Source organism: Zophobas morio, unplaced genomic scaffold (assembly GCF_036711695.1).
Source record: "Zophobas morio isolate AGI-343-1 ecotype UQ-CSIRO unplaced genomic scaffold, CSIRO_AGI_Zmor_V1 ptg000012l, whole genome shotgun sequence".
In the NCBI taxonomy this organism is placed as follows: domain Eukaryota; kingdom Metazoa; phylum Arthropoda; class Insecta; order Coleoptera; family Tenebrionidae; genus Zophobas; species Zophobas morio.
In genome coordinates this window covers 23,654,481-23,666,169 of record NW_026972117.1, presented here as the reverse complement: position 1 = coordinate 23,666,169, position 11,689 = coordinate 23,654,481, and the positions used below count along the sequence as shown (strand labels likewise).

At 34.8% G+C, this 11,689-nt stretch overlaps 3 protein-coding genes across 3 annotated transcripts; 2 read left to right on the top strand and 1 right to left on the bottom strand.

The window, feature by feature from the left end:
• The first annotated feature begins 38 nt into the window (after window positions 1–38).
• On the top strand, window positions 39–1,862 carry LOC135128048 (queuine tRNA-ribosyltransferase accessory subunit 2). Its single transcript, XM_064054859.1, has 6 exons — window positions 39–460; window positions 511–652; window positions 698–1,176; window positions 1,226–1,425; window positions 1,474–1,599; window positions 1,649–1,862. The coding sequence occupies exons 1-6, from the start codon at window positions 344–346 to the stop codon at window positions 1,770–1,772; spliced, it is 1,188 nt and encodes a 395-aa protein (XP_063910929.1). The 5' UTR covers window positions 39–343; the 3' UTR covers window positions 1,773–1,862.
• Window positions 1,863–2,015: 153 nt separating this feature from the next.
• LOC135128049 (sorting nexin-16) lies at window positions 2,016–3,704 on the top strand. Its single transcript, XM_064054860.1, has 5 exons — window positions 2,016–2,420; window positions 2,472–2,649; window positions 2,700–3,008; window positions 3,061–3,197; window positions 3,248–3,704. The coding sequence occupies exons 1-5, from the start codon at window positions 2,257–2,259 to the stop codon at window positions 3,312–3,314; spliced, it is 855 nt and encodes a 284-aa protein (XP_063910930.1). The 5' UTR covers window positions 2,016–2,256; the 3' UTR covers window positions 3,315–3,704.
• An 829-nt stretch (window positions 3,705–4,533) lies between these two features.
• LOC135128236 (uncharacterized protein K02A2.6-like) lies at window positions 4,534–8,595 on the bottom strand. The gene has a single exon (XM_064055133.1). It carries the CDS (start codon window positions 8,593–8,595, stop codon window positions 4,534–4,536), a length of 4,062 nt encoding a protein of 1,353 aa, XP_063911203.1.
• Between the last annotated feature and the right edge of the window lie 3,094 nt (window positions 8,596–11,689).

The following is an 11,689-nucleotide window of genomic DNA, read 5'->3' as shown; positions in this document are numbered from 1 at the left end:
CATAACCGACCATAACAATCTTGACATAAATATAACTAGATTCGCATTTCCAAAAATTGATAAAAATTATTAATTAAAACCTAGTTTTATTTATTACTTTCTCATTTATAATAATTTTGCAAATAAAACACCTGATTCTCCAAAAATAGCATGTTTGGAAGTATTAAATAATAATCTGTACGAACGGTAGTGACTAGCGTCCAGTTAGGTTAACTTAGCATGTGTTCAGTTTTTTTGGATATAAATGTCATGATTTTTTTATTTGTCACAAAATAGTACTGGAAGTAATTTTAGTCTTTTAAACTGCTCAAACTCTCCGACATTACTTTTTATTTAAATTAAAATGAAATTTTACGTAGAACCGTTGTCCAAATGCACCCAACGTTTGGGCTCTCTTTCAGAGATCGAATCCAAACCGACAGTTAACATAAAGACTCCTGCTGTAATGTTGCATACACAGGTAACCCATTCCAGATCTCAGTACTTTTTTGTAGAAACGTATTTTATCAGGGCGGACAAATTCCTCATATAACACACGAAGTATTCAAACTGGTGAGTAGAAAGTCGCAAATACTTCAAATTCCCTTAGCTGGAATGCATACATTTAAAGAAGCAATGCAGTATTATGAGGGCACCATATCAAGTTTTATTGGTAAGTGGGTAGATGTAAAGTATATTTATATAAATAATTTTGTAGGCAGTAAGGACAGTCTCTCATGTTTGACTTTACAAGACCCTTGTAATATAACAAAACAAGGCCATCATTCTACTTTGAAAGTTCCAATTTGGACAAAGAATGGCAAAGTTTACTATGACGCTAAAAGTTACATGGACGTTGTGGAGTCTTTTAAACCAGACATCTATTTCCTGCTCTCTGATGGAGATACAAATATTAGCAGCTCTGAGAAACGAATAGCAAAATCTGTCAGTAATACCATGAACTTTTATAAAGAATGTTTGGATAGACACAGAAAATCAGACGCTTTGAAACATTCCTTTGTAATTGCACCTATAGTTGGGGGTTACAAACAAATATCTAGAGAACGCTATATTAGTTTTATACTCGAAGACATGAAAAATGTAGATGGATTTTTAATAGATGGCCTCCATAATAACGGACCAGAGGCTGAATTTCTAGAGTTTAATGAGATAGAACCTATAGTTAGATGTATTTTGGTAATTAGATGAATAGTGGTTTTAATGAGACAATAATAAATATTTCTAGAATAAAATACCTACTGAAAAACTGCGTGTAGTGCAAGGTTGCTGGAACCCAGTTAACATAATCAATTTGGTGGAGCTAGGAATCGACTTGTTTGATACTTCATATTGTCACATACTTACAGAGAGGTCAGCTGCAATGACATTTGCCATCGAAATAACAGACCAAACCAACACTTATGAGATCAATCTTAGAGACTCAAAGTAAAAATAATTACTTAAATTTGACTGTTATTATCAGTATTGTCGTAGGTATGTGGATGATTTCCAGCCAGTTTTAATAGGGTGTGAGTGTTTGTCATGTACCAAGTATTCTCGAGCATACATTCATCATTTGTTGTCAGTACATGAGCTTCTGGGGCCTATATTAGTGATGATGTAAGTATTCATTACTTTCCTGTCAAAATATAATCACATATTTTTTCAGCCATAACGTGTATCACTATTTGCGATTTTTCGAAAAAATAAGAAGCTGCATTCAAAATAACACACTGCAAACCCTTCAACTTAGTATTACAGAACAATTCAGGAATCATCAAAAAACAAAATGAAGCACAAAAATACGTTTTTAGCACAATTTAAAATTATAGTTGTGACTGTAAGATATTTTTATACCAAATATAAATTGTCTGTTTAATGAGGACCGTTTTAAATTATTTACGTTAGAACGCATATAAACAATGCATATTTAATTTGACATAGTTAAATCAACTTTCTTTAATTTGGCAAAGTTTCACAACAAAGCGTTGCTAAATATCCTTACCTAAAATAAGTAAATGCTGTGGGGAGTCACCTGTCAATTAGCGATTAGCGAATCAGCTGTTTTTATTTGTAAGGTTAAGTAGTTTGTTGTCTTTTGTGCTCTACATACTTAATTATGTTCCATTTGAATTCTCCTACAACGAATGACTTCGTTATGTACAGTTAACTTCTTTATTTGTAATAATTAAAACTCAAGTGGCAACCATTTACTGTAAATCGAAACTACGTTTTGAGGTTATGACTTGTGTTACTTCCTACTATTTTTAAACTACAATGGGCGATCAGCAAAATTTTGACGTTGCTGAAAATTTCAATAAACTTGAAGTAAAAGACATATCCCACCCTTTGAAAGTCAACAATATTCAAATAACGCAATGTGAAACTGCCGAAGAAGCAATAACAACAGATTCAGAGGACTATCTATCAGAGCCTTTAAGGTAGCCTTCCAGTAACGTCTCTGCATTAATTAAAACTAAGGTAACTTTTAGGTATCGCAGCTTTCAGTATTCCACTTCTTCCAATGAAACAAACTCCACTTTGGTCCAGGAACATACCATTCCAGAAGAAAACGCCAATTTTTTATCCTGTAATGGTGATATTAATTTTGACAATATTGAAATACCCATCGTGGGTTATGAGATAATGGAGGAGAGGGCGAGATTTACAGTAATAATAATTTTATTAATCTGCTTCGTGTTAACAATGATTACTTGTAGGTGTACAAACTAAGAATTGAAAATAAGGTGACAGGAGATTGTTGGTACGTTTTTCGGCGATATACCGACTTTGTCAGATTGTGTAATAGAATAAGGAATTCACATCCACAAGTTGTACAGTTGTTACCGCGAAAGCGGTGGTTGAAAAACAATTTTGATCCTATATTTCTTGAAGAAAGAGTCAGTGGTTTACAAACGTTGGTTAATGCCATAGTTGCTGAGTCAACGTTGATGGCGACGCAAGAAATTCAGGATTTTTTCTGTTTGAATGAACCGCCAATTTATTCAGAAACAAATGAAGAATCTAGGGTAAATTAATACATATGTAATATGAATACATAATTTATGTTTCATTTTGCAGGCAATGTTTGAAGCCTTGGAAGAAACTATCAATGAATTAAAAGTGCAGCTAAGAGAAAAAGACGCGATTATAGATTCTTTACAAGATTCTTTACACACAAAAACTTTAGAAAGTGAAAATTTATTAAAAATTATAAAGTAGGAGTTAGTGTTACTTGTTTGCTAGTTCTGATTGTTTCATGTTTTAGGAGGTCAACCATGAACTGCCAGAAGTGTCAAAAGGAGTGTGAAAATTTTACTAAAGTTATTAAATGACAAAAATGTTTATCATCCTCTCTTACTTTATTTTTAGTCAGATGACACAATGCTACACTAATTCCTTAACACAGTATGATATTTACATTAACTTATTTTAAAAATTATGATTAGCTGTATAAAGATCAGCTTGTCTAGTATTTCTAGTAAATAAGTTAGCATTCATTAGCTTTAATTAAAATTTTCAAATTAAGTTTTCATTCTGATATGAATGAATCCGAAATAAATTTGCACTTCTTTATAAATAACAGTATTTGTAACGAAATTTTTCGGTGAAGCGTGTAACACAACACTCTTAAATGCTGGGAAAGATATTCCTGGATGTTGTATTTTTGTAACCAGACACTTGTACATAATTTTTATAAAAATACATTTTTATTGTCGGTTTTACTTCATATTTTTATTTACCCTATTATTATGGTACCTAGGTGTAAAGCATAAATTCATACCATCAGTTCATAGAATTTGTAAAAAGTGAAGTACAAAACAACATATCCACCTTTTTCGAAAAATTATTAAATTTGATTTTGTAACTCATTTTTTATAATTCCTATAAGTAAAAATACAAATATCTGCTGTAGTGTCCTGAATTTAGAATTTAAATTTCGCGCCGAGACAAATTCAATAATTATTAGATAACTATGCAACCATTCATGTTTCAAATTTTGTAACCCTCGACTTAGCGTACGGGATTGGAATACAAGGGCAATGCAGATATAATTCAAAAAAAGATCTCGCATACGTCCAGTTTTTAAGCGTCCATTTCATTTCTTGTTTAGTAAGTGCAATGAAACACATCTTAGAATTTAAAGTATTTACTTACGTCTAATAAGTAATTTAGTTTGTAGGTATTTTCACTAAGGACAATTGTTTAAACAAAAAATGAATCGCATTTGATGCCACAGTCCGCCAATCTAATCTGAAATGTGTAAAATTTTAACTTTTCCATTAACACGTGTAATTTGGTTTTATGATTTGTGTTGTGTATTCCGTATATCACAGGTATAAGACTCAATAATAAGACGTCAGATTATTGTAGGTTTATTCACCACGTTTGTTCCACACGTGTGTATCGACATGGCGTCCATGACACCCTTGCATTGGCTATTGTTGGTTGCATATATAACACATCTCCCTCTTTAACTTACAACTACAAAATATTCCTCCTAACAATGAAATTTACCTAAACTAACTAAAATAATATTTACAGGTTGAAATCTTACATACTAACAATAAAATCATCTAGGATCTTTGGGGTTTTCCTAATTCTAGATGGTCTAATACATTCATGTGCTGCGGGAGGACACATTGGCTCGGTGGCTGGTAAAGGATGAGTGTCCTGACGTGTGTTGTTCATACCTGCTGGTACAGGATCCAGATTAGTGGAAGTGCTACGTACTGGGGCAGGGATGGGTAGTTGTGGTAACGTAGGATCGTAATTTATGGGCATTCCGATTTTCACATTGCAATGTCCTCTGTGCTGTTTAATGGCGGTGCTTTTACTCAATACTGATTCGCAACCCTCACTCCTTTTCTTTATTTGATTTGGGTGACGTTTCCACACCGTTCCAGATGCGAGCTGGCATAAATAAGTGGCGTTGCCAATTGTTTTTATTATTTTCGCATCAACCCATTTCCTCTCGGTTGTCCGATAGTCTCTGATTATGACTTTGTCGTTGATTTTAAAAGTTCGACTTGTAGTTGGTTCGCGGGGTATTTTTTTTGAGACATGGTCAGTACGAGTCATTAGATGAAACCTTGTACGTAATTCTCGACCAAACATAGCACTAGCTGGAGATATTTTGGTCGTCGTATGCGGTGTGTTTCTATAAACTAGCAGGAAACGGGAAAGTATCGTCTGGATGGTGGCATTTTTATTTTGTTCATCTGCCAATGCCGACTTCAGCTTGTTTTTTACTATTTTAACACCGTTTTCAGCAAGGCCGTTACTTTGAGGGTTGTATGGCGAGATTGTCATGTGTTTGATTCCGTTCCGGTAAAAGAAAATCTCCATTTCTTCGGAGACGAAGGAAGGTCCGTTATCGGAAACAACTGTTTCTGGCAGCCCAAATCGAGAGAAGCAGTCTCTCAGCATTTCTACAGTACTCTCGCTTGTAATGTTTTTCATACTGTAAATTTCTAACCATTTAGTGCAGCTGTCTACTATGATCAGGTATTGTCTTTGCAGGAACGTGAAAAAGTCCATGTGGACTATTTCGAACGGATTAGAAGATTCCGGCCAGGATACATAGGTTTTTGGGGGATGAGATGTGACAGACAGACAAGCTTTGCACGATTTGCATATCTGTTCAATTTCTTTGTCGACTCCAGGAAACCATAAGAACGATCTCGCCATAGCTTTCATTCGCACGATGCCTTCATGAGTAGAGTGTAGTTCTTTTTTTACTATTTCTCGCATTGTGGTTGGTATCACGATACGGTCTCCAAACAACAAACAGCCATTTACCACGTGGAGGTCTAATTTGCGATTATAAAATGGTCGATAATTTTCATCGATCTCGTTTGGCCATCCCGATCGAACAAATTCTATAACCTTAGTTAAGATAGCGTCATTTGCTGTTTCTTCTTTTACCATTGTATTGTCTATCGGAATATCTACATTAGAGAAATATATGCTATTGTATTCTACTTCGTCAACTGTAAATTGCTTGTCTAGTGGTAATCGCGATAAACAGTCTGCGACTGCGTTGTCACGTCCCTTTATATGTTCAATTTGGAAATCGAAGTTTGAAAAATACAGTGCGTAGCGCTTTATTCGATTAGCATATGTCTGATTTATTTCCTTTTGTTTCCCAAACAAGTAGACCAACGATTTTTGATCTGTTCGCAAAATAAATCTCTGTCCATATAAGTATTCTTGGAATTTGTTTATGGCGAAATAGCATGCTAAACTTTCTTTGTGTACTACTGAGTAGTTCTGCTCAGCTTTAGTGTAAGTTCTTGATACACATGTCACCATTTTTTCAGTGTTGTCTGTCATCTTGTGTGCAAGAACTGCTGCTATGCCACGTTCAGAAGCATCACATGTTACAATGATGGGTAGATTAGGATCGAAGTAAGTTAGAACCGTATCAGACGCAATCTTTTGCTTAATACTTCTGAACGCTGTATCACATTTATCTGTCCATTGATATTTAACATCCTTTTTTAGTAACTGATAGAGGGGTGCTAGAGTTTCTGTAATGTTGGGTATAAATTTGCTATAATAATTAACCATTCCAATAAACGATTTAAGTTCGGTAATATTATTTGGTGGTGGAGCAGATGTTATTGCTTCGATCTTATCTTTGCTTTTACTTAAACCGTTTTCTGATAAGTCGTATCCCAGATACGAGATTTTACTTTGGAGAAACTGACATTTATCCAGGTTTACCGTTAGGCCTGCGTTTTTTAATATGGTTAGGGCTCGTCTCAAAATATCTAGGTGGTTTTCGCCACGTTTATGTCCGATTAAGATGTCATCCTGGAAGGTGAATACATTGTCGATGCCTTGAAAAAGTTGGTCAATATGTTTTTGGAAGTAAAAGCTTGCACACTTAATCCCAAAGGGCATTCGGTTAACCATGTATAATCCTTTATGCGTGGATATAGTGACCAGCTTTTTTGACGCATCATCGAGTTCGAACTGCATATACGCGTCGCTTAGATCTATTTTGGAAAATTTGTAATTTCCTTTCAGATTAGCATAAATCTGATCTATGCGTGGTAATGGATAATACACATCTACTAGATTTTTGTTGAGATTTATATAGCTACCACATATGCGTACGGTGCCATTTTTTCGCAGAACTGGGACAATATGGGAACTCCATTCTGCTGTTACGGTTGGTGTAATGATTCCTCTTTGAATCATCCTCTCTAATTCGTACTCGACTTTGGATTTAAGGGCTAAGGGTACAGGTTTCGGAGAATGGTGCTTTGGGACGGCGTTAGGCTTTAACTTCAAAGAAATCTTACCGTGTTTAAAACATCCGAGAGCTGAAGTACACACATCAGGAAACTCCCCCCTTAACGTAGTCTTCACGTCCACCACCGAGTCAATGGCGTTTATTCCTGCTGGAGTGAAAATAATGTTAAAATTATTGATGAAATCCCTGCCTAACAATCCTGTCATAGCATTTTCAATTACAAATAGTTTTAACTCACTTGCCATATCTCCATATTCTACTGTAACATTTATGAATCCTAATGGTACAATTGATTCACCTGTGTAACCTTTAAACGACATTACTGTTGGATGAATTTGGTAAGTGTTCAAATTATTTACATAAAACTTGTTGCTTATTGCAGATATGCCGGAACCTGAATCTAACTGCATGCAATATTTTTTGCCATCTATTAACACAGAGAGTTCGATTGGCTTAAGAGTGTTGTTAATGTTATATATAGAGTTTAGATAATGTCCTTCGTCATATATACTAACCTCGCTTCCGCTTCCTTGTTCACTTTGTAGGGTCTCCATTGCGTTGATCTGCCTTGCCCTGCAGACACTCTGTAAGTGTCCCTTTTTGCCACATGCATTGCAGGTATAATTCTGGAACTTGCACGTTCCAGCATGTGTTTTGCCACAGCACTTACATTTCACGGTGGTTCTGCTTTGGTTCTTCACTCTTCCCATGTCATAACTTTCTTTATATTCTTCATTTGCATCTGGTTTTCTGGGTTTGTGTTGGTTTCTTCCCCGGAAGTTGCCTAGTTTATGGTGACCACTGTATACTGCCTGAATTCTGTCCTCGCTTCCTTTACCAGTGGTGTATGCTAACGCCAACTCCTTGCTGTTGGCAATTTCGATTAACTTCTCGAGACTTTGACTGACTGGTTCTTCCACTAGTCGGTCCATCACGGGTCCCTCTCGCATTCCCGACACGAACCGATCAACCAGTGTCTCTTGGAGGTGCTCAAATTTACAGTTGACCGCGAGATTTTTTAATCTTGCATACCACTCATTAGAACTTTCTTCGGCGGTTTGGTGGGCTCGGAAGAACTGAATTCGTTCCCTAAACACGTTTACTTTTGGACTGAAATGCTTTTGGAGCTCCTTTTTCAGCTCTTCTAAAGACTTGTCCTTGGGTGGAATTGGAAATGATAAATCGCGAAGTATCTTGTATACATCCGTTTCCATCTGACTTAGCAACAGGGCAACTTTGCATTTTTCGTCCACGATTTTGTTCACGAGGCAGAACTGTTCGAACCTTTCTTCGAAAATCGTGAAGTCACTGTCCGGTGTGAATGTAGGGATAATGCCGATGTAACTAGCCATGCTTGAAAGTGCTTTTCAGAACGGTTAGACTTTCTCACCTTTTCCTCCCGTTCTTGCGTTGAAAGTTACTCCCTTGTATTCATAATTTGCTCGTCGCCATATGTTGTGTATTCCGTATATCACAGGTATAAGACTCAATAATAAGACGTCAGATTATTGTAGGTTTATTCACCACGTTTGTTCCACACGTGTGTATCGACATGGCGTCCATGACACCCTTGCATTGGCTATTGTTGGTTGCATATATAACAATTTGTTTGTGTTGTCCGTTTATGTTAAGATTTTTAACTACATGTTTATGGTTCTAATACAATTTAATAATCATGTAAATCTATATATAAAATATTTCATTTAGTTCGTTTATGGCATTTAAACAAATCTCAAACGATGATACATCTTGAGCCAAAGGACCTTGGAAATTATCATCAGACAAATTAACAACATCGTCGATGGGAGAATGTGTGAGATTTAATTTGTACTTTTTTTGTAACTTTAAAATGTTTGCAAAATTTCCAAGTATTGGGTTTTGCAACTTCAAAGTTAAATTGTAATTTAAAAAAAAAAAGTGTCGGTATAACACATTTGTGTTTTTCCCAATATAGAAGTCTAGGGTAAAAAATCAAGATGGATTCATAAACTACGGCTATAGAAGTTTGTCATTTTATAAAATTTTGTCAATCTACACAGTTTCAAATTACATATAAATGTTTTGCAACAATCGATCCAGTAGTTTTGGAGAATATTTGTGTGATATATATCGACACAGGCGACAGATGTAAGACCACAGATGACAAACAGGCAGAGGAAAACGGCTCATTTATTTTTTCGAACTCTAGATCGTGAAACGTCGAAAAAAACATGAAAGTAGGGTATCGCCGGATGTATCCTATTACAAAACTTTTATAGCTTACGCTCGAGAAGTAAAAACAAAACAAACGTGATAAAAAAAAAAAACAAAAATAGTTGCATGAGTTTTAACGTGTTTATTGCAGTCAAGAAGGTATATTTGTCATATTTAATCTTTTATTTTTATAAATATATTATATACCGGGTGACTATTAATGATTGAAGCTAATTTTTGAGTTGGAAATTTTGAATTATTGGCAGCAATGTTAACATGTCGATTCACACATAATGAGAAGAAGGCAACTACTGAATTGACGTCCAAAATTTCAATTTTGCATTAGGTATTATGGTATCATAAAATTTTAAATATGTTGCAAACCTGACAAAAAAACACAAATATGAATAGTCACATATAGTATTTTTTAAAGACTATCTATTATAATGTTGCAAGTCTGACATCATCCCCCAAAAAATTCTATTTTTTTTTTTGAAGACTAGATATAAAAACCAAGAGAGATACAAAAATTGGTCTAAAGAGTTTAGACAGTACTTCCCTCGCTGTCGAGAACGTGACTACTGCAAGCCTATTATGTCTTTTTTCCTATTACATTTTTGTAATTCTTGATTTAATCAATAAAATTAATTGACTCAGTTAATTATTTCCAGATACCCTGCAAATCTAAAAAATATTAATGCAATGATAAATCACAAGTATAGACTCATGATTCTTTACACATTTAAGCATTTTTTCAGCAAAATTTTGCGGTGGCGTCATCAAATTTTTAGAGGGGATGAGCAAATACATTTTGATCAAAAACTTACCATGCCTATGATAACTTTAAAACATGTCCAAGATTTCAAAGCATTCGGTTTTGCAGATTCAAAATTAAATTGCAAAATGTTGTTTCATAATTTTGATTTTTTTTTTTCAAAAATCTGGACGTTTCAGGTAAAAACTCAATTCGGAGTCATAAACTACATGTGTAAGACTATGTTATTTTATACAATTTAAAACCCATTTACTATGTACAATTTTGAACTGACGTCATCGCTTTAGTCATGCGGATGATTAGACAAATTTTGGTTAGCATTTTACCACCTACATGATATTCCTAATACAAATACAAAATTTCGCAACAATCGGTCCAGTACTTTCGGAGATTATGTGTCTAATAAAAATCCGGGACGGCAGACAGACGGAAACAGGAGACCTATTTCTTCGTCATCTAGCGGTCATGAAAGGCCGAGAAAACGTAAAAGTAGAGAGTCGGCCGACGGACTCGATTACAATACATACTTCCTTTGCTTACGCTCGGGAAGTAAAAATACAAATTTCTTTCAACAGTTTTAAGATTATTGTTTTATTCTTTTTTTCTTTACCTACCAACCTACCATACATCACTTAATATTTTGGTTTTCATTAAACGTCGCCGTCGTGTATAGGTTTAATTATATGAAACTGCTGCTTTAGTAGTGAAAATGTCTTAGATTAAAAACATCACGATTCGAGTAAAAATTCAAGCAATACAAATAACAGAATAGCATTTCTTTAATGTTTAATTTTTTTCTAAAAAAAAACTTGTAGTAAATTAATTACATATGACTAAAGTTTCTTAGTTGAATCATTTTTATTTTCTAGTACTTCCAACATTCATTTAAACATCATTCAAATAATCTAAGGTATAAATAATTTTAATTCTTAGATGACAGGTAAGGAACGTATTAAACTAAAGTCACTAGATCTACTATTACTTTTAGAAAGTACGGCAAACTGCCTGTGGTCGGAATTCGACAGAGAGGAACCTAACCTATGTGTTAAACAAAGATAGCGCGAGGCTAGTAATTTTCGCTATCTGTCAACGAAAGGTTGATGTGTTTACGATTTGAGGTTACGACAGACTGTACTAGAATTATTGAGTTAACGGACCGGAAAGAACACTATTCCAGTCCCAAAGTAACTCCAGCCCTATTCAACGAGAAAGTGTCACCGGTAACCAGCAAACAGTCGTGGAAGACGTGTTACCACCAAGGCAATTGACGGCCAAATGACAGTAAGAGGATCGCCATACTGGAAGCAAAAAATACCTGCTGTCGAAAAGACGGAGCATAACAAGGACACAGATATATTTCTATTTCATAAAAGTTACTAATTGCCACACATTTCAAGATTGAGTCACATTATATTAAACAGCGTCGTTCTAAAATGTCCAATTCTGTGTGTGTTTTTTTTAGTGATTCATACAAATAT